The 24,169-nt window shown below is 35.6% G+C and overlaps 1 protein-coding gene across 2 annotated transcripts in view; it reads left to right on the top strand.

Annotated features, from left to right (window-relative positions):
* The window catches only part of LOC109113683 (disintegrin and metalloproteinase domain-containing protein 10-like), a 64,981-nt gene that overhangs the window by 27,384 nt on the left and 13,428 nt on the right, over positions 1 to 24,169 (top strand). For both annotated transcript variants that reach the window (XM_042760046.1, XM_042760044.1), the window contains exons 3-5: positions 9,656 to 9,774; positions 13,892 to 14,050; positions 23,727 to 23,827. In XM_042760046.1, the coding sequence (XP_042615980.1) occupies positions 9,656 to 9,774; positions 13,892 to 14,050; positions 23,727 to 23,827 (379 nt within the window). The remainder of the gene's footprint in view (positions 1 to 9,655; positions 9,775 to 13,891; positions 14,051 to 23,726; positions 23,828 to 24,169) is intronic.

The following is a 24,169-nucleotide window of genomic DNA, read 5'->3' as shown; positions in this document are numbered from 1 at the left end:
TACATGTATATGCAAACACGGCTGGAATGTTCCACTCCATTAAACAGGCACAGATGTAGTATTACAGCACACAAAATTACTCCTTCACTGTCCCACAGCTCCTGAACTTTACACAATTTTGATGTTTTTGTGTACCCAGGTCTCATCCACTACTGTTTCTCAGTGCAAATAAAAATAGCCTGTTTTGTCAGTACGACTGAGCACAGCAGCATTAAATTTGATTGCATAGATATTGAAAATGACAGTTCAGATCTTCTATTTAACATTTCAAAATGACTCAATTTCTTTTACCGTTTAAATATAATCGCAGAAGTTGTAATGATGTCAGCCTTTTATGCTAAGAATATGCAGACCTGGAGACTGGTGTAATGTTTTTGTAGTCATCATGAGAGGGCGCATGTGTGTGTGGTAAACACGCTATTTCTTCTGTGTAGAACAGGCAAGGCAGGGTCACATGGTCTTCATGTGATGCGTATCTCCCCTCTCACTCCCTCATGTGAGTTCAGAAAACAGAGAGATTAAGAAAAGTTGAGTATGAACACAGTCTCCTTACATTCTGCTGAAATTCCTGAAGAATGAGTGTTGGGCATGTGATCCAAATAAGATGCCCTCTCTCTGTGAGAGAAGTCTGTAATATAGTTTTAATAATTCTGATTCAACCTCTTCTTCAGCTCTGTAATTCTCAATGATGCGCTATGAAACACATTGTTTGTTTAATTTGGTTTTGCAAGCCAAAGAAATCTTCAATGAGCAACAGACAGCTTTAAAAACATTAGGAAACTTTGCTGAGTGTTTTTCTGATCATGATCTTCAGCTTTTTGAATTTTGTTTGTTTGCTTTTTTCTTAGAAGCCCTGCAGAGCCACACAAAAACTCAATACATTTTTTTGAGGGGATTCATCTGCTGTCCATATTTCTTTAGTATTAATCACAGTGAAGGAAATTGAAGCGCAGAGGTGGCTGACATAACAAGGGAAGTGCTGAGAGATCACAGCAGGGTTACATAAAGATCTGGTCTTCTGACCACAGACTGCGAGAAGAAATAAATATTTTATTTGTTTTAAACCGTACATGTTGTTTGTTGTTATGGGGAAATGGAACTGAGATGAAGAGGTGTTCAAAGTGTTTCTTCAGTCGTATGAGTTTGTGTGGTTGTAGTGTTTTCCCTACTGAAAATAATATGCAGAGGTTGAAATAACATTTTGTTATGTAGCTTTCTTTTTAAAGAGATATAAATTTATATAGCCTAAAGTTGGTCTGGATTTATCTGCATTTTAGAGCTTTAACAACCTTTTGTTAAAGTGTTTATTTTGCAACGCATTTGTATTTAACGTACCATGAACTCTAGTGTGAAGGCGCACGAATCGCCATCGCTTTTTCACACACACGTAGCGCATCAATTCTCTCTCTTTCTCTGCATGTAAGCGATATTCTTTGTCGTATTTTCCTGTCAAAATAACAGAGTTCCTCTGGAATTCTTTAGCTTTTAAGAACTGCAGCTTTATCCGGTAGTGGGCGGAGCTAATGCGCAAAGGACAATCTCATTGGCTGGCGCTCACTTATTATCGTCCCAGTTTTGATTTCAGCAATCAGTTCGAGAGAGGGCACACAACCTGATTAATAATCATGAACCCAGCAGCTCATTAATCCTTAGTGCGTTTTATATTGTTTTATCAGTAGAATTTGTATCATTATTATCTTATCAGTATTTTTGTTTTTCCCCAAATGTTTTTTGTTTTTTCAGAAACACTGAATGACAAATAAGCACCAGCAGCACCAGTCCGAAGTTCAGTTAAAATGACTTGTATGCATTCATACATGGTTATCAAATTTTGATTCTAATTACTAAATTAAAAATAATATTGATTATCATATTATAATGCTTGACTGACTGATGTTAAGAGTGTACTTTCAGATATTTAAAAAAAAACATGCCATTTTACAAACATTTATTTGTGTGTGTGTATATATATATATATATATATATATATATATGTATGTATGTATGTGGTGTATATATGTATGTATATATATATGTATGTGTGTATTATATATATATGTATATATGTGTATATATGTATATATATATATATATATGTGTGTATATATATATATATGTATATATATATATATATATATTATTATTATTATTATTATTATTATTATTGTTATTGTTATTAGTATTAGTATTATTATTAATTTAATTTTATTTTATTTTTTTAACAGTCTGGCGAGTAAACTAAAAAATTTACTAGCCAATGGTGATTCAATTGTCAAGGTGTCCGTAGAGGGTGGGCTTTAAGCAAAATACTATGAGAAAAAAAAACATTGATCTTTACCAGTAATTTTTACCCACAGCTGGATTAAATTAGACTTGTGTTCAGCTTTTTTTTCTAAAGCAACTTTTTTAAGGTGGTTTCTTGCTTAATAAGCCCAGCCTTCTGATATTCTTGTCCATGCCATTTATTTGATCAAAAACACAGTAAATACAAAAAAAAAAAACTATTTTTTCTTTTTTGTGTAAATTTTAAATTATTGTTTTCTATTTGAAAATATTTTTAAATGCACCTTATTCTTGTTGAATTCTTGCAGCCATTACTCCAGTCTCTGGTTCTTTCTGAAGGATCAGTATCACATGATCATTCTAATATGCTGATTTGGTGCTCAAGAAACATTTCTTATTATTATGAATGTTGTAAACGTTGTGCTGCTTAACATTTTTGTGGAAACCATGCATTTTTTATTTGTCAGGATTCTTTGATGCAGAGAAAAGCTTATTTGAAAGTCTAAAGGATTTATTTGCCAGTTTTATCCACAAATCCAATCACTTAGAAAAGTAAAAGCACAATTTGAAGTTCATGTCTAGTAAAAATGCTGCAAAATGAATTACAATAACAACACTGAAGCCTTTTTTTTTTTTTTTAAAGCACCACAAAAGATTCTCTCTCTGTCTCGTTCACTCACAAACACACTTTATCATCATTGCAGTGATCTCTACAGTCCAAATATGTCCTATGTGCTATACAGAAGATGAAGATGGGTTCTATATACGCTTTGTACTGAAAAGTTCTAAGAAAGCTTTTCCATGGTTAACAGCTACTGTACCTGTATCTCTGCGGCTGTGCTCTAATGTTGTTCTTATTCATCTGCACCTCACTCACTCTCACTGTCTCCTCTCTCTGTAGAGTAACTCCTGCTCCACTTCCTAATATTTGTCCCTGATGTTTTTTGTCCTGTTGCTTTGATTTGAGTTTAGACTGAGGTGCTCCACATTCTGCAGGAAATCTATTAATCACACTGGCTTCGGCTTGAATCTGATAATGGAAGGACAACACTGTTGTGTGGTACATCATAACAGTTTACAGAATTATCATAGCAATTATATATGCTCCTGCAGGGAGAGGATGTAATAAGAGAACAATGTGTAATAAGATGGTTGATTGGATTAAAAGGTTGCTTTTTACAGTTTTGGTTAGAGTGAAGAATGCAAGCATGTGATGGTTTAATAAGGACTTTCATTAAGATTTGACACTCTTCTTCCAAGCACACTAGAAGATGGACAAGCAAATAAGCATCTCAGTGGCTTTTTCTCTGTTTTATAATTGTTTGTTTAATTGAACAAGAACTAAAAGCATATTTTATAAAGTCAAAATATTGTCTTTGTACTAAATGAAGATTCCTGTATTTAAAAAAAGTATTATGAAATATTATTACAATTTAAAAATATTTTCTATGGGAATATGTTTTAGAATATAATTTAATCCTGTGATAGCAAATTTGAATTTTTAGCAGCCATTACCATTATTGTACAGTATAAGAGTTCGTAAAATATTGCAATATTCCAAAAAAAACACACACATACAACTTGCTGACCCAAGTGTTTGAATCGTATACCCTCCACTGGAAGTGTGGTCCTCCCAAGGTTTGTTTTACCTAAACATCTTCAGGGTTTTTTGCCTTTGGTTGTCTCACTGGGGATTGTTACACAGTATTTTTTGTGAAGCTACTTCAGAAGGATTCATATTTTATACAACATACCTTTTAATTGAGTTGAATAGTGTCTAATTAAATAATCACATTTCAGTTCTAGGAATCAGATTTCTCACCAGTGCTTTGCTCTTGCCTGCAGTGCTGCAGTCTGTAATTAATTCTGTTGTATTGATTCTGTGTGGCATGCAGCATTGAACACCGAAAGACTGGCAAGGAAAGTTGATTCAGGCCTGCTATGCACTGAAGATTCAATGGCTTCTCTGGCGTCTTACAATTCATTCCCCATTTTCATGGTTTTTGTGTACTCCTAGAGCAAGCGTCCATGTGTATAGCCCTCCAGCAGCCAGATGGGCCGATCTGTGTTTTAGTAATGAGTCCTTAGAATGGAGTGTGGTAAAAATAAGTAGCTTTAAAGAAGAGAGAAGGACAGGAGAAGAGAAAAGGCCAAAGTCCAGCTCAGAGAAGCCAGAGCCCTGATTACTGCTGTGATTCACAATGGGCCCCAGCAAAAGAAACTATCTAAACTCACTCAAGCACTTCTTATCTCTCTAGCAGTGCACATTTGGTCATTGTGTCTGCTCGATTTTTCTGCAGATCATTCACCCAAGAATAGATGGGGAGTGAGTTGGCTGCTGCAGTCACTGTTTTTTTCTACATTTTGTGTCAAGTTTATACGATCGCAAATTGAATTTTTGAATTATTAATTTTAATTTATTATTGTGTATATTAATTATTAATTTATTGTTGATCTATTAATTTGTGCTATTATTAAAACAAAGATGTGCTTTTATTTTTAAAAAGTTTATTTACTATTACTGGTGTTGTTGTTGCATGAATTTTTGTTTCTTAATATTATTAATATTATAATTTTTTTATTAATTTTTTTTGTTTTAATTTAATATTTGTATTATTAATTAATTAATTAATTAATTAAAAATGATCTTTTCTGTTTTGAGTTACATTGTTGTTGTTGTTGAGGAGTGTCATTTAAGGCAGGTAGACCCAGATCGGGTCAGTGAGTCAGGCAGTTGTGTAATGTAGGGATGTACTTCTCATTAGCGCTTACCTCCTCTGTCCTGACCTAATTCAGCCGCCATCTCTCAGCCATCTATAACAACCTTTATTCTTCCCCCTCTCTTTCCTTTGCTTGCTCTTTAAAGGCTGTTTCATTCTCTATCCCTATCATTCTCTCTCACACAGACTCACTCGCTCTCAATATTCCCCACTGTTTACTGCCCTCATCTCCTGTCTGTCATAGAGCACTCTAGTAAAGCATTCTTTTATCACTCTGTAGTAAACAAAAGGAGCATTGCATACTCGGTAAATCTCCTGTTGCTATATCACTCTGGCCTTGTAGACTCATGTAGTTGCTGTCTATGCTTTTGGCGTAAGCTTTTTATTTTTTTTATTTTTTTTTATGAATGTCAGTACTCTGCATCAGAAATCCACTTATACTCAGATTAGGGGGCTGAGCTGGTGGATGCCATTAATTTCAGATGCATTACTGTAAACATAATTGAAAGTGTTGAGTGCTTGGTAATTACATTGCACATGCCGCTTGGACTAAATTGGGTCTGACTGCGATCGGGTGGGATATTCCCGGAACTGCCTTTAGCAGTGTAGGTGATACCGTCGAGGGACAAAAGATCACAGTTGGAACCTAGATGCCTCCCTTTGGCTTTTAGGATGTTCAAACAAAGTAGTTTGCTGGGCGCTTGACAAGTGCAATGGAAATATGGTGATTCACTGTGGAGCTAATGAAGGCTTGCTGGTGCTCAGCTGATGAGGGGGCCGTCTCTTCTGGCTCTGAGGTCGAGTGCTGCTATCAGAGTCTAATGATCTGTTGGTGGTGAGACCCATTAAAATCACAATCAGCCGTCTGCTTGCATATTAGGGCTGCAGAATGAAATGAATTGTGCCTAAACTGCCTATAATAATTGCATCTTTAACGCTCTTCTGTTTCTCTATTCCCGCAAATATCACAAATATTTTTGTAGAGTAGGCATCCTGTTCTCTCAGTATATGTTTTTTGTGTTTTCGTGTAGACCTATGTTTTTGCATTTGCTGATTTCAGTTTTTTTTTTTTTTATTGCTAGTATTTAATGGCTTACAAACACTCTGCTTTCCCAGATGTTGCCTTCCCATCATCACATGAGGATAAACACAGCCCTCTGCAGTATTGATAAGCGGAAATGCTGCTAATTTGTGTGAGAAACATACAGTGAAGGTGGTGGCGCTCTCCAATCTAGCACGGTCTCAACCCAGGGTAGTGTTGACCAACAAAGTCAGTATCTCAGAGGATGGGAACCTGAAAGGAAATTAATTATTCTGGGTCCAGTTCTGGTTCCTCTTAATGATTCCTGTGGCTCAATGGTTCTATTAACACTCCTTTTGGTGCTTTTGAAAAAGAGAAATTTCTGTTCATAAGTAAATTATTATTAAAAATAATTTAACTTAAAACTAGTAAAACTGTTCTTACAGAAGTAACACCTTAAATGCAATCTAATTATGTGACTATTTTATGTTATATTTTAGTAAAGTGTCCCATCTGTATCAGTGGGATGAAATGCACTTGTAAGAAACCTCATGGACCTAAGTATAATTGGAAAAGAAAATGGAAAGTTTTAATTTTCTTGTTTTTACATGTTTTTTTTTTCCTACTTTGCTTTCTTTTTTTCTTTCCATTTTTTTTTTTCTTATTCACAGTGCTTTAAGCAGGCGTTCTCTTACATATTTTATGAATAGAACCAAAACAGGAAAGCATTTTGCAAATTGAGAGTGGGACAATTAGCCTAACTGCTGAGAACATTTGGACAATAATGATAATTTTTAGCTAGATGTTGAGATATATATATATATATGTATGTGTATATATGTGTGTGTGTAATATTTATAATATAATTTATTTATTTGTTCATTTTTTAACCCACAAAAGCACCAAAGGTGGGGATATGGAAATCACCACTGTTGGCTTTTACATTGTTTTTAAAGTCCTGCACTGGTTTGACATGGATAGCAAAGACTCTGAATGGCTCTGGGCACTGGGGGGGAAATGCTCTGTGGTCTCCACTATGACTCATATGGCTAGATGAGGTGTAGACAGAGCAAGTGTGTGGGGGTTTTGGGTGCCTGGATGGTTTTTGGGTGTTAGCCCACCATGAATAAGATGGCGGATGTTGTTGATGATCTGAGTCACATACTGACTAAGGTTGCATTACTTCCTTTTGTCTGAGCATGACACTTTACTGGATTTCACAAGAAAGAACATGTAAAATGTTCATTTCTTCGAATCTCTGCTAATGTGTCCACCCAAAAATGGTAGGTATTGTTACCCGTCAGTGCTTGTCCTGAGGTATTCATGTCTTTTGTGTGTTAAAGCATTGGTTAGTGACATTGTATGGATGGTATGAACATATATGTTCTACAGTACTCCTAATGTCCTTCTGTACTAGAGAATGTGTACTGCAGGCTTTTATGTTTACTGCCAAGTGGGAGTTGCTTACAAGTTAGAATCAGTGTATGTCCCACAAACCTCCTATCTAAAGGAATAGTTCCCATTTAAACATGAAAATTATTAAATCATTAATTAATCACTTTCATGCTCAAAACTATTTTTCTCTATACTTTTATGATAGTGCCTTTTGTGCCATTTTACAAGCTTAAAAGCCACATTCATTCTGTGTAATTTTGTTTTAAATAGAAACCAGTACGATTAAAAAATATCCCTTTTGTGTCCCACAGAAGAAATAGTTAAAAAGGTTTTGCACAACGTGAGGGTCAGTAATTGTTGACAGAATTGTATTTTTTGTTTCTCTCTCTAAATAGATTAAGCTAATTATTAGCTGATGAGTTTGTTTTATGATGAAATTTCCTCCAGGTTTGAGTTGATAATAAAAAGGGTTGAAGTTAGAGTAAAGTATTTATAACTAGCTGCAACTTTACATTTACATTTACATTTAGTCATATAGCAGCAACTTACAAATGTGGACAATGGAAGCAATCAAAATCAACAAGAGAGCAATGATATACAAGTGCTATAACAAGTCTCAGTTAGCTTAAATGCAGTACACGTAGCAAGGGCTCTTAAATAATATAATAAATATAATAGAAAAATATTTTTTTTTATTGCTTTTGTTAATTTTATAATAAATGAAAAGAAAACAGATAGAATTCAAAAAGATTAGAAAGCTAATTAGATTTTTTTTTAAGAATAGAATTAGAATAGTGAGTGCTAAAGTTAGAGGGTCAAATAAAGATGGAAGAGAAGTATTTTAAGCCGATTCTTGAAGATGGCTAAGGACTCAGCTGCTCGGATTGAGTTGGGCAGGTCATTCCACCAGGAGGGAACATTTAATTTAAAAGTCCGTAAAAGTGACTTTGTGCTTCTTTGGGATGGCACATTCAAGCGATGTTCACTTGCAGAACGCAAGCTTCTATAGGGCACATAAGTCTGAAGTTATGAATTTAGGTTTTTACTAAAGGGACATGCCTCCACCCCTTTGGCTTTGAGTCTTCCTGTTCCTGTACTGAGCCTCTTATGAAATTCAGCTTTGTGTTTTTTCAGGTGTAATGTCTTTTCTCTAGCTAACATAATTAAAATCTCCCCTGATGAGGCACATCTTGTCCACAGCTTTTGTCTGGCTCCTTTAGTCCTCTGATATATTAGAGACAAGGGCTTCACACACACAAACACACGGGCTCAGCTGCACGAGCATGGGTGATGCCTGATCCCGTTTATCCTGAGGGAATCCATGATTGCAGGGTGGCCAGTGCCATTTCAGCAGAGCATGACATCTATCTCTGCTGTCAACAAAACAAATGACTGATGTAATCTGCACACACAGTACTCTGCAGAAAGCTCTGTGGGTATTAATAGACTTGTAATGCCATATACATTCCCCACCCCTTGTATGTTTGTTTATTAAAACATATCGGGCAACCGTTGTATCGCCATAGTCGATAATTATTATTATTATTATTATTATTTTTTTTTTTTTTTTATTGCTATCGGCCGAAAGTGGCAGACGACAAAACTGCAGCGCATGCTTAAATAAAACTTTTTTGTTCTCTGGTGTGGATACTAATATAGTTATCATTATAGTTACTTTATTTTTTTGGTTATCATTCTTGTTGTAACCTCCTTTTACTCAGTGATAATTTTTTTTTCTCATTAATCCACCATGTCTTTAACTAGACATCCAGCACACGCTCCATTATAAATTTCGACATGTCAGAGCATCACTGTGTAGAAGTGTGTCAAGTTAATAACCCAGATGAATCATTCTGGATCACTCTGAGTCACTCACCAGCACCTAGTGTTTCTAGAAAATCCATGACATAATGTCATAATGTGCTAATTGGAAATGGATTTATCTGAAGGGAAGATATGATTTGATTATAAATGCTGGTAAATGAGAAACAATTTTTTGGCAGTGAGAAATGCTGTTTGGCAGATTTTCCTTATTCCTCCTTTATCTCATAGTTTCAGTAATGCTCTGCGTCATGACTCTTATTCTGACTTGGCTCAGACTGTTAGTATTTCGGTGTGTGTTGCACAGCATCTCAAATATTGTGTGTCTGTTGAGACACATTTTGTACACTCACGGGCAACTTCACAGTCCATTAATCTTGTTCTCTCTCTCTCTCTCTCTCTCTCCTTCCATCAGGCATTTTAACCTTCGGATGAAGAGGGACACCTCTCTCTTCGCTCCCGATCTGAAGGTGGAAGTTTCTGGAGAAGAGATTCCCTATGACACCTCTCACATTTACACCGGAGAAATTTACGGTAAGCATGGCACCCTTCCAGCACTCACACATGCACACACTGGTACATAAAGGCATGCATCCACCTCAGCACACTTCCTGAGTTGCCACGGAAACGTTGCCTCCATCTATTGTATTTGTACACTGTTTTTGAAGATGTAGAGTGATTTTTGTGCAGCTCATGTAAGGTAGAGAGTAATTGAGATATAGTGAAGTAAACTGCTTTTTTGGTGGAGTTGTACTTTCATTTGATCCACAGAAAATTCCTAAAATTTTGGGGGCAAACGTACCATGATGAATGAGTTACTCAGGTTATGCTGTCCCATAGCGCAAATTCACTTTTAACTTTTTTTTAAGGCACATGGAGGAATTTATTCAGCAAATGCATTTCCATATCCCATTATTCACACGAACCCTTTTTCGCACAAGTCAAAATTCACCTCAAGCGAGTGTAAAAACTTTTTTTTGCAAATTAAGGGATTTTATTTATTTATTTATTTTGAGTGTCCATCACTCTTCTGATGCTGTACTTCAAAATGCACATAAAGACAGGGTGATGGAAACATAGCTTGTTAAGGTTATAGGGGCTGTAGAATCAGGCTCATCCTGTCTTCTGTTGGGTTTGTAAAAAAAGGCGTGTCCTGTCATAGGGCCGAAAAACACAAACCCTGCTGTGTTGACATTTTCCACATGGATCTGATCACTGTGCACCTCAATTATTTCTCACATTACCCCTCTGACCAAATTTCCATTTAAATCCTCTCACACAATAATAAACAGAATTTTGTCAAAAGACACTGCATGAAATTATTTTATGTAAAACACTTCAGTCTTAAATAACACACAAATTCTTCTTGGACAGATTTTAAATAGTTGCCTGTTCTAATGTTAGATTGTATAGCTTTCTACTGTCTCTTGTCACTGATCATTTTAATCCAGTCACTTTTTAAGTTTTGAACATTTTTCTTTGCAGTCAGTGTTTTCAGATCTTATCTTCTGCATAAGTGAATGAAATGTCTTGTTCAGTTACTCTTCATTTTCGCGTGATCATTTCTGAAGTGTCTGAGCTGAAATCATGACAAATATATCATCACTTTATTTTCATTATGTACCTTGCAGTGCGATGAGGCACTGAACCTAACTGATGATGGGTACAGCTTGTGATAAGCACACATTAGTGAGATCTGAGCAATTACCTATGTACTTGAAATGATGGACAGATTGCCTACTGGTGGATGAAAACTACTTTTCCTTTTTCTCTTCATCTGATCAGGCATCCTTACTGACTCTGAACATCTCCCCTGACTCTGTTACTGACACATCCTTTCAGTCTCTGAATTGTTCTGAGTGGATTCATGTAATTTCCTGCTCACCACAGGATGTTTCATAATAACTGGTATTGTCAGGAGATGACGTTCATGAGATCTGTTGATACGAGTGAGTGAAGGACTTTAGGCCTGAGGAAGTAAACGCGGTTGAGAATTGTTGTGAACTTTTTCTTCATTGGAAGTGATGAATTAACACTAGTAAACAATGTTATTGCTCAACTTTAAAACACAGTCGATTTTTTAACACCACAGATCAAAAATGGCATTTGAAAAGTCGTCGGATCAATTTTTTACAGGCAGTTTAAGAATGTAAATGTACTTACATTTTTTTATTGATATTTTGTTTCTTGAGGATGTTTTTTAAATATTGTTTTGAAGTTTTGTATTACAGCATTGAAGATGAGACGCCTCTGCACTATGAATATAAAGAAGCCGTTTATAATGGCAAAATTTACTGTTGATGAAAACTAAAAGATATTAACAGCAATGCACTAGAAACTGTTTAAGTCATATAGTCAGTCATATGTTGGAGATTGTTTATGCATTTCAAAATGTTTGAAAATGTGATTAAAGTTTAATCTGTTACAGTTTGACACATTTTCTTCACGTATACAGCTGTTCAAAAGTTTTTATAGAAAGTATTACCTTTGTTCAGCAAGGGCATACAATTTAAGATTATTATTTTTATTATTAAAATGTGGCATACATATGACGTGATGAAATATTGATTACATTTAACAATATTTTTGTCAAAACACAAAAACTATGACTAAAACACTATCTGTAATGCTCATTTCTGTCTCTTCTGAATTTGGGCACTCTTTCTCAAAAATGTTTGAAATGAAAAAGCCCTTAAGCGTACAAATGTTCATATTTTACAATTTCACTTCTTTTCCCCAGCCTTCCTCTAACCCTCTCGCTCCCTCTCTCCCCCTTTGTTATCCATTAGCACTCTTTGTACTCTCTAAAGGATAAACATCGCTCAGTGCTTAATCTTGTAACCTGTAATATTCACAGAAGAGCTTGAAGCAGACCGGGGTGGTGCAGATTCTCTGTGGAATGGCAATGATATTAACAGCTGTTCTTTCTTTAGCATTTCTCTTTTCTGCTCTTTTTTTTTTTACTCTGGTGGCTAATGAGGAGGACTTGTCTAGAGATGAAATCCATTTCAGAGAACTGCTACCCAAAATTTAGTACATTTATTAGGATTGACTTCATAAGAAACAAAATATTTGGAGAAGTATATTGTGCCTGTTGCTTGTTTAATGTTCTTGCATCTTCATGCTTCTCCTCATTAGCTTTTCTGTTGTTTTAATATGTGAACAAGAAAGCAGAAGGTGGGAGGGAGGAGAGCAGTAGCTTAATGTAACACAGGGTGTGAGAGTGAATCTCCTCTTTCTGTTATTATCAGTTTTAGGGGTGTAAAGTTCAAGAGTGTTCCGATCTTGTTCCTTTCTGAAGAAAGAAATCGTATTGCAGGTTCTTCCTCTGTGCCTGAGAAACAGCCAAATCACACACCACAACTTTCTCATTGCCATTTAACCATGATAGCAGACAGCTCCTGGGAAATCCCAGTTAACTGTTTTATTGCAGTTTGTTTTCTTTTAAAGCACTTGTGGTGCTTGTAAGAGCTAAACGCTTCTTTAAAAAAAAGCTTCTCTTTTATTTGTCTTGCTTAAAGTGGACTAGAATTTCAAATGTGCAAAAATGAGAGAATGTTGAGATTTTGACAGCTTAAGATTTCTATAACATTATAGACAACACTTCCTTTTCTTGGTCTGTTCTGTCAGTACCATGCTTTGTTTTTTTAGGGTTCATGTGTGCACATGTGGAACTTGGCAATCGGTTTTGAAATTGAACCAGAATTTTCCAGGATGTGCTTGTTGGTCTAGGAAGCTCCACTCCTTTGTTTTTCTGTACTGCGCTTTGTAAAATAAATGGTAACAGTAAAATAATTTTCCTGGTCCCTCAGTACCTTCAAAAAATGTGTGAAAACATCTTCTTTGAGCACTTGACTGTTAATTCATTTAAAAACTATAATAAGTCTGTATAATGTTTTAACGTTTTATAATAGTTTGAAAAATAGGGCAAATAATTGTAGTTACCTCTGTAACAAACTTGGGCATTAATGGATTAATGCAGTAATGAATATATGTTTGTATTGTATTTATTTATTTTTATGCTGGAGTTCGACTGTCTCACTTTTGTTCTTGGTTCATTTCAGACACATACGCAAGCGCAGTCCTTAGGACTACTCGTTTTTGTTGCTGTGTCCTTATTTGTTACTTTGGTTAAAAGCATTTCCTAAAAGATTCAGTGTAAATGAATTGTCACTACGTGCGTCATTAAACTTGCAACACGATTTCATGGTCTGTTGAAGAAGAATGTTCCTCAAATGCTGATAGACGAGGAGCAGATCCAGGGAGCGTGATGTAGGAATTGCGGAATGAAAATGTTTTTCAGGATGTCGCAGCGGTAGAGATGGCGCAACTATAACAACATGTCTATAATCCTGCCCATTCTAAAGAGGTGCTTAACTGCAGTGGAAACGCAAACTGAGTTGAGCCAACCCGTACCTTGCAGTGTAAAAGCGCCATTGGTTGTGTGGTGTGTGCACTTTGTGTGTTTATGTTGTTGGAGATGAATGACTCGATCATAATATGGATGCTGCTCTTTACACATTCTACTTTTGTCATATTCCATAACATTCCCTCTGTCTGCCAGCATAGAGAGAGAGCTCTTTCTGTGCCCTGAATAGCTTTACAATTGCATTTGCTGGTTTTTAATTTCTGGTTTGTTTTTATCTTGCAGGTGAGAAGGGCACTCTGACCCATGGCTCTATCGTGGATGGGAAATTTGAGGGTTTCATTAAGAGCCATCAGGGCACATACTACGTAGAACCCTCAGAGAGATACCTCAAAGACCAGAATGTGCCCTACCACTCAGTCATCTACCATGAGGATGATATCGGTGAGCTAATATTGCATTGTAATGACCTACATCATAACCTTAATCATTGTTATCTAATGTTTTAGTGTGTCCAGCTTTCTGACCATGTTTGTGTTGGGGTGGGCAATATGGCAAAAATATCATATCAAGTTTTTTTTCAGGAATATCACCATTCACAATTTCATCACGATTCTTTGTCATATTGGTCTTACTATTTTGCAAGTTGTATGAGCAGAACAGCCAAACTAATTTCCTTGTTTTAAAAACAAAGCCTTACTAGGTAACAAAACATAAAATAAAAAAGAATGGCAGATATGTAGGCCAAAGCAGGCACAGATAAAAATCGTTGGCATTATTTTATCCTTGTTATTATAAAATAAGAACAAAGATACACATTACATATACACACGATATACAAATAAAACAAACCATGATTTTTTTCAGGTGCAGTAGGTGTATTTAGTAGTAGCAAACAAATATAAAAATAAAACACTAAATACATTTCACTGTATAAACTATACATTGATTCTTATTAAAGCAACTGTATTTAAGTTCTTCAGTCATGAGCAGAGTGATTTTTTTTCTCTATATGGTTTGTTGTTTTATAAACATAAGTGACAAGCAGCAGCATGTTTTTAGTACTGTCGTTTTAAGACCTGCATGCATCTAATATACAGCCATGCAGGTGTTTTTCTTTCAACTGTTTTCTTTCTATGTCAGCCACCGTCTGTCAGGCTTTTTAGTGTGCGCACACTCTTCAGGTGTACACGCTCAGAAAAAGCGTATGTCAGGGCTTTAAAGCACATGCAAATAATGCACTTTTGTAATTGCGAATAAGTGCAGTGTCCCGTGAGTGTAACTCTTCCACTGAGTTAACATTTGATGTGAATGTATGTCACATTGCACAGTAGCCTATATTGAGACAGAGTTGCTCAAGTCAGCATTAGATGAATCAAAATGTAAATAAATGTAAATTATGCTTTCAGCATAATCCATTTTATGCACAGTAAAGATCCATATCATGCTTGCTTCTTTGACTGATAAATGAATGTGTCTGAGTGAGTCTGTCTCCAATCACTGATGTTGTGAGACTCCCCCGAGTGTGATGAGAGCTGTTATAATGGCTGGATTATGGAATTGGTTTCAAATAGCATGTTTTGATTGCTTTTGGATGGAAAAGTGCTGTTATTGTTAGAATTACATCACATTATGATGGTCATTATAATCTTTTAAAAAAGGTGTTTTTGATCATAAGCATAAAATTGAGTGAATCAGTGTAATACAAAGCATTGTCGCACAAATAAAGCAGTTAGAACACAGCAAAATGCAGTGAGCTTCCCCTTCTCCCCTTAAGCAGACTAGGCACAGACTACAAGTTTGAAGGAAGCAAGCTTGAGTCTTGTAGTGTGCTGTATGACTTTACTGTCTTTTGTCTTACTCTCCCTATCTTGCATTCTGTCACTCTCTCCCTCAATCAAACATAGTGGTGCACTTTTCCAACTCAACAGGCTGATAAAGCCTCTTAAATACTAGTGTATGTTATCACTGTTATAATATCCTCACGTAAAAGAAATTATAAAAAGTGACAGCCTGTCAAAGATTAGCAGCTTGGTATCTGGTACACTTTCCTCTTTATATAAATATTATTTACACAATTGTTTAAAAGTTTGGGGCTGTAGTATTATTTATTTTCTTTATTATTATTATTATTATTATTATTATTATTATTTTAAAGAAATTAATACTTTTGTTGAGCAACAGTGACAGTAAAGACATTTATAATGTTACAAAAGATTTCTATTTCAAATAAATGTTCTTCAAACATTCTATGCTTTTGAATTTTCTATTCATCAAAGATGTATCACAGTTTCTACTACTGTTTTCAGCATTGATAAGAAGAAATATTTTTTGAGTACCAAATTAGCATATTATAATGGTTTCTGAAGGAGCATGTGACACTGAAGATATATAAGCAAAAATAAGCTTATTATTATTGCTAGGGGACAAGCACTGAAGGTGCGATGGCACCTTTTGTATCTGTTGGCATTCTTTTTCTTCTTCTTCTTCCACTCTGGAAGTCTATGGCAGCCAATAGAACCACTTGCAGGAAAGTTTTGAAATTTGGCACACTGATAGAGCACGGTCTCAACATTAACCACAGCAAATTTGGAGTCTCTAACTCAAAATTTCAATCATGTTTATGCTAATAACTTTTGAATCGTAAGGCACAGAAGGAAAATTCTTTTTCCTCTGATTCCTTGGCTCATGCCAAAATTCAGAAGTCGTTAAGGTTTAGTTTTTTTGCTATTTTTAATTTTTCATAAAACCTACTTTTTCAAACTTGTTCGTCCGGTTTCCACCAAAATTGGCTCAGATCATCTTCAGACCATGCTTGCAAAAAGTTATGGAATACAAGTTGATTCGTCCAACCGTTCTCAAATAACGAGCAAACGAATTCTACAAAAACCACACAAAAATGGATGTGAGGCTATATCTCTGCAACAGTTTGGCGTATTGAGACCACACTTGGTGTGTGTTATAACAAGCATGACCTGAGGCTACCTGCAGTGTTTTGGCACAGTGCCACCTAGTGGTCAGAAAATTAATCTCTATATATTCATATAAACACTCAACAGAGACTTATAACCAAAAATCACAAAACTTTAGATTAGGTGCAGCATGCCGAGTCGAGTGATACCCAATTTTTCCATGTCAGCCATTTTGGGCATCGGACATTTTGCATTTTGTAGTAAAATGCTATATTTTACGAACAAAGTGACGTATCGTTACGAAACTTGGTATGGGTCATCAGCACGATGCCCTGAAGGAGCCTGAGAAGTTTTGAGTCAAATCAAATATTCACATGCTTCTAACTTTGCATGTGGTCAACTTATTTTTACGGGAGTCACCTTTTTAGACTCCTGATTCCTTGCCAAGTCCAGCGATATTAAACATGCCAGGTTTTGCCTTATGGTTTGTGCAACGCTGCATTTTAGTGCTTAAAAAACATTTGCCAATATCTTAGAAACCGTTACACCAATCGACACGAAACCACCATAGGAAATTCAGAAACAGAGCATGCCAATTTAACTTCAATGCCCATTTGCCAAAATTTTGATAGTAAGTGGCAAAAAAATGCAAACAAAGTTGGCCATGAGTCATTTTTCCTGTTCTCATATATAAAAATGTCTATAACTCCAAAACAAAATGAGATATTTTCACCAAATTTGACACATGTATGGGCACACTCTAAGGACACACAAAAAATTTGGTGGGATTGTGCCTCTTGGTGGCGCTATAATTGAACAAAACATGAAATTGCCAGTCCTCGAGACCCCCTGCTCTGCATATTTTGCATGTCTCTCTTTGTTAACTCACCTGATTCAGATAATCAGCTCGTTAGAAGTGAGCTCCGTGCATTAACTGTGTTCCCATTGACATGGTCCCTACACAGTGTTCATTGCTCCCTACTCCCTGAGCAGGGGAAGTTTACCTAACTTCGGAACATTCATTCACGGATTTGCTCTGCGTGGTGTGATGTCACACATGGACAAGTGTGACATTATATACCTCTTTAAATAAATACAATTTAAGTTGACCTGTCGCACACTTCAATGCACTTTGAATGGAACATATACGTTCGCTTTGAACTGGAATCATGGCAGAATATCCTGTGATGTCCACTTCACAGGGCACTTACATCAAACGTCTTAAGCTTTAAGAGAAACATACAAAATGTGCAGAGGACTGGAATTGAGAACCGCTGCAATAGAGTATTATGATATAAAATGCTATATTTTACGAATGCATTGGTGTTCCATTACGAAACTTTGTATGTACCTTCGAGAGAATGACCTGAAAGTACTCAAAAAGTTTTGAGACAGTGCCACATTGTGGTCAAAAGTTATATTGAAATTTCAAATAAATGCTAATAGCTTTCTGTGAATTTTGCCTATTGTAATGAGACTGGTATTAAAGGGTTACTCCAACCCAAAATGAAAATTTAGTCATTAATCACTTACCCCATGTCATTCCAAACCCATAAAAGCTTTGTTTGTCTTCAGAACACAATTTAAGGTATTTTGGATGAAAACCGGGAGGCCTGTGATGTCCCTTTGACTGCCAAGTAAATTACACTGTTAAGGTTCAGAAAAGTATGAAAAGCATCGTTAGAATAGTTCATCTGCCATCAGTGGTTCAACCGTAATATTATGAACCACAAGAATACTTTTTGTACACAAAGAAAACAAAAATGACTTTATTCAACGATTTGTCTCCTTTGTGTCTCTCCGTATCACCGTAGCGCCATTTTGGAGAATATCTGCTGAACGCAAACTGTGTAAGCTATAAAACCGTTTTCGCATACCACAGCAATGAATTTGAGGCATGAGACCAATGCTTTGCTTTGGCATATTGACACCAAACTTTGTGTGTGTCATTGTTAACTCACACAGAACACACCACATCGATTTGATAACAGTGCCACCTATTGGTCAAAAGTGATAATCCATTAAGGCATATTACTAGTTGTTGTGTTTATGATTTTTCAGTCATTTCAACTACAATCATTCTAAACAGCTTTAATTACTCGTTGTTGCATTTGGTCTGATGCTACATGCCATGCTTAGCTCCCCATTTTGCCTCTACTGCACTTGGCCCCAAAATTGGTGCTTGCAGCTATATTTATTATTATTATTATTATTATTATTATTATTATTATTATTATTATTATTATTAGGTATATCACTGTTAAGGGATATTTCACCCAAAAAGGGAAAATTTGTGAAAGGAAAATTCTATCATCATTTACTCGCTTGACTTCTTTTCACCTTTCTTCTGTGGAACACAGAAGAAGATATTTAAAAAAAATAATAATAATTTTTCTTCATACAATCAAAGTCTGTGGGTCCAGTGTTCAGTGATGTTTGGACATTGACTTTCAGAATATCTTCTTTCGTATTCCACAGAAGAAAGAACATCAGATTTAGAACAATATGAAGGTGAGTAAATGATGATAGAATTTTTTGGGTGAACTGTCACTTTAAGAGAATACATTAGAAAACTGGACAAGCAACAAGGAAACTGATTATAATGTTGACAGCATATACTAGTGCAAAAGGAAATGAAGTGTCTTTTCCACACACCTATGTCATTCTAGTACTTTGAAGGGAAGAAGTGCTCCGTATTGCTATCAGTTGCGGGAGGAACAGGAAAACTAAGCTCACACACATATGCTTTTTACATGCTGAGTTTGTGTATATACAAAAGTTTATCATCATTAAATAGAGCTGATATATGTTCACTGCAAGACTGAGTGAGGTCAGATGGGGACAGTGAGTTTGTATCTATGGGAAGGAAAAAGAAAGATTTAATTGTGGTTGACAGTGGTCCATTGAAGCACAAGGACAGAGGTCAGAAGGAGCACAGCTGGAGAGGGGAGTGAACTCTGGATCAGTCATGGGCTCTTGCCAGGTTCAGAATTTTTCATGTGGGTATGTAACACATGAAACATACACTTTCAGGAAAACCTCACTGAACATTTAAATAATAAAATCAAAAATTGTGAAGAATGTAATTAACCATATTTAGAATTGGTTTCAATCAACTTCTCTAAATAAGAAAGGCCTATAATTAATTATTCATCATTGGGCTGCTGTTCTTAATATCTGACTTAAGGGAATTAATTCTAACTAGAGTAATTTAATGCTCCAGCAGAGCTTTAGTCAAACTCCTGGAGGCTGCTGTAAACAGAGACCTTTCACAATCACATATATATCCCTTTGAGAAATCATGAAATTCATCATTTCATCTACATGCATTCATCACTGTGAATAAATCTACTTTACTGTATTGATGCAGATTAGTGGATAACTAATATGAAGTTTTTTCAGGAAGTCTTTGTTTTCCTGTAGGAGACATGTTCCTGTTAAACATCCTTTTGGTCCTGGGAAAAATACCTTTCAACCAAGATTTTAGAGTTCGATTTAGGGCTTCTTACTAACCTGGGATTTGCCTCTGGTAATTTCCCTCGTTCCCATGATGGCTTTTCACACGTGGTTGTTCCATAACCAGCACCTTGTGGAAGTCAGCCAGCTTAGGTTCACCATAATGGATTTTTTTGAAAATTTCATCTTGCATTATTGCATATTTTGATAAGCTCAGTCATCACAATATGGGTTGTTAATACTGAAACCCTGCACTTCCCACTTGAGACAACCTCTCACAACCACATCTTGCATTTCTGAGTAGTTGTTTGTTGTAGTTTTATTTATGTGGTGTTGTTGTTTTGCTATTTATTACTTAGCAAAAATGTGTCAGTGCATGAATAACTTCAAACAATCCACATTTTTTTTGTTGTGTTACTTTGACAAGTCAGAGACTTATCTCATCTCAGAAGATAGATTTCAGTTCTTTCCTCAAGGCACTTGGCATTTCCTTTCAGACTCGTTTCCTTTAGACAGATGTCTCTCTTGTTCTGCCCAGCATATATTTGCATTTGAATGGGGCCATATTCAGTGTGGGACAATAATACCTCACAGAGAAAAATTGAGTCGTTGTGATCAGAGATCAGAGTGACAGTCTTTCCTTAACTACCACTGAGACCTTCACCCACATACATATTCTCTTCTCCTCCATGCCCTCACATGACAGAGCATATTTTGATGACTCATTGTCTGAACACGCTAACATTTTTCCACAACAGTCAGTTCTTGCTTGAAGAAAACAAGTTCTCTCAGGAGAATGAGAGATGTTTATGGGTGAGCTGGGTGTTCCTATTTAAGCAGGAAGTCTCTCTCAGACCAGGAAATACATGTGCAAGACTTGCTCAGCTCTTCCTCACAATTTTACAGTGATGCTATTCAAAGTCATCCTGTTTTCTTTTCAAGTACATATTTTAAGTTTTTAGCTTAAACATATCATTATGTAACCTACTTGTTCTACAGATCTGTGTACAAGTGTTATGACACTGATTTTGATCGTATTGACAGGGCTTCACGCTAAGGAAATTTTCTACTGGTCCGGTTCGGCCAGCGGTTTACATTTTTTACTTGCCCTGGCAACATTTTCACAGGCCTTGCCACAATCAATCAATCAATAAATCAATAAATAAGACTTATTGTTTTCATTGTTGACTGTAACATTGTATTGTAATAAATGATATCTATTTTGCACAAATAAGTACAATAGTTCAAAGATAAAACTGAAATGAACCATGCTTTTTCAGGTCTTTCAGGTAGTTCTAACTCTATTCCAGTTAAGGATGCACTGATCAAGATTTTTCGTGACTGATTCCAATTTCCGTTTTTCTTTATTTATTTATTTATTTATTTATTTTACAATCAAATGAGCCAATTCCCATACTCGTTGCCAATTTATTTAGTTCTTATTACTTTTACTATTATATTTTACATTTATTTAATGCTTATTTTGCTCTGTAACTGGCCAAACTAACCTTGAACAAACAAAAAAAACAACCAAAAATATATGCAACATGAAGCAACTGCACAAAACAAAAACATCAGACGGGCTGAATGAATTTATTATTACTCTTTATTATTATTTGTTTTATTACCTTAATTATATGTATGTTTGCACTATGTTTGTACTTTCTCTACTGGAAGCTCCTGACACCAAGACGAATTCCTTCTCCGTGTAAACACACTTGGCAATAAAGCTCTTTCTGATTCTGATGAAAATGCAAATTCAATCTCTGACAGCAGGTGGCGCTTATAGAACACTAGCGTTTCCTGAGGTATTGCTGTATGCAGCGCTGTGCTAATTAACACTCCTTTAATATGTATTTAACACAGTAAGAGGAAAAAGAAAATGCCATCGAAACTTTTCGGAAGACAGTCACTTCTCCTCAGAAATACATCCATATTCACCCCACCCTAATTCCATAATTATGCTTTTCATTCAGTATTTCAATAAATTTGTTCTGTCTGGTACAGTATTTTCTCTGCTTGCGCGACTATTCTCTCCTCTTTGTGTCCGTCTTCAGTGCATCTGTCTTAAAGATAATATATCATGATGATCACGACGTTTGTGTTACCAAATTGCATCTAGTCAGGAATAACCTGCCCGCGCTGTTTTTAACCTGGTCGTTTTTGATTACTGTCATTTATGCTGGTGTTGCCAGATATTGAAATAAACAAACAAACAAAACAAAACAAAACAAAAAACATTCTAAAAATAAATAAACCGCAATGAGTTATGGAAATAATATAGAGCTGCACACATTTAAACTGCTTGGGTTATGTTACTTTATTTCTTTGCAGTCTGTCCTTATCTAACCTGTGAGTTGGTAGACACTCTGCTGGTCATCAGCCAAGCTGATATTCAGCAGAATAATGTCACCCATACCATATTTTAAGGCAGTGACTTTTTTTTTTTTTCTTGCTGTACTGACAGCATTTTACATTTTTATGCGAGTGTTATAAAAAATTCCTGGGAGCTTGAAATAGTGTGCCTGAAATAGTGGCTCAGAATTTGGATTTGCGCAAGGTTGAGTTCAGAGGTGATCAACATAATAACATATCATAATGTCACATCACCAATCAATAATTCCTTTTATACAGTGCTTGAAATGTTAAAAGAATTGGGTTTTATTGTGTCTTAGATGAACTGTGTTAACAGTGTTAACTATATTTTCAAGACAAATTTGTACCCAGAAGTGAGCTATATGTGACAACTTTTTTTTTTGTAACAACAGTAAAAAATCAAAAGTACATAGAAGCATGCAAAAGAGCAAATAAAGTGTTTTTTTAATTGTAAAAATTAAAAACAGACTTTCCATTAAAGTTATACAGTACAATATCTAGAGCAGACACTTGATTATACATTCATTTTCATTTCTGCTGATGTTGGGTTATTGCAAGAAGTCAAAGCAGAGTCCAGAATAAACTCTCTGTCATAAATATTGCATACATAGATTTCATGGATCATGTGACAATGAGGACTGGTGTAATGGCTGCTGAAAAACTTTGCCATCACAAGAATACATTACATTGTAAATAAAATATATTTTAAAAAACAGAGTTATTTTAATTGTATTTCAGAAATTACTGTTTTTACAGTATTTTTGGACAAACTCCAAACTTTTAAACAGTATTTTGAATGGTGTTTTATCCTGCTTACAGAAACTTGATAAATGTGTTAGTGTGAGTGAAAGTACAGAAGCTTTTCTTTGTTCAGTCATCAAATGTAGCCATCAAGTAGTGATTGGTAAGCAATAGCAATAATGAAAGAAACTGTCAGTGCTGTGTTAAATTCTGTAAATAGTAAGCAGTGCAGTTGATATAAGAAGATTTTATGCTCTGGAGCCACAAAAAGGCTGAGACGTCAAATATCAATAACGCTTTGTGCGGTTCCCATTACAGTAACAGGAATAGGTGAACTTGGTAACAGCTGCATTCGCAGTTCTTCCTTGGGTCTAGTGTGTGATAGTGCTCTTTGCAGTTTCCTCGCTGAGAGGCTTCTCTCAGGATAAATGTCTAGTTCTGACTAGTTCTGAAGTCTTTTCAGTTATGTGTCATATTCTTATGTGAAATACTGAAGTTTAAAATAAATAGAAAATGTAAATAAAATGAATTAAAATTGTAGCAGGTCACCTAATTAGAGACTTCAAATGTTAACAGTATGGTTCAGAGCATTGTGTTGCTTTGGTTTTCAAGAAACTCTGATTTTACCTACCCAGATTATCCTCATAAATATGGAGCAGAAGGTGGTTGTGCAGATCACTCTGTTTTTGAGAGAATGAAGAAATACCAGGCATCTGCAGTGGAGGAGCCCACCCAGGTCAGCGCCAACACCCCCTTTGCACAACTCAGCTGAACACCACTTATATTACCAACTAGCACCGTTATTCTGATCTCACAATGCAAACAAACATGGAAACCAGACAACACATAGATATTTGGAACATTTCCTGTTTCCCATGGTTCTGAATTTCAGATTTCTATTTTTATACCTTGCCTGAATACATCCATAATTCATCAGATATAAATTAGATATAGATAATAAATTATAAATTATAAGCAATGCATAATTATTTTTTTAAATAAATAATTATTCATTATTTTATCTATGTGCCCAAACATAAATGTTTTTCTTCTCAGCCTCTTCACTTAGATGTTATAC

The sequence above is a fragment of the Cyprinus carpio genome, chromosome A7 (assembly GCF_018340385.1).
Source record: "Cyprinus carpio isolate SPL01 chromosome A7, ASM1834038v1, whole genome shotgun sequence".
Lineage (NCBI taxonomy): Eukaryota > Metazoa > Chordata > Actinopteri > Cypriniformes > Cyprinidae > Cyprinus > Cyprinus carpio.
Note: the sequence above shows the minus strand (reverse complement) of the source record. Positions and strands in the feature narration are given on the sequence as shown.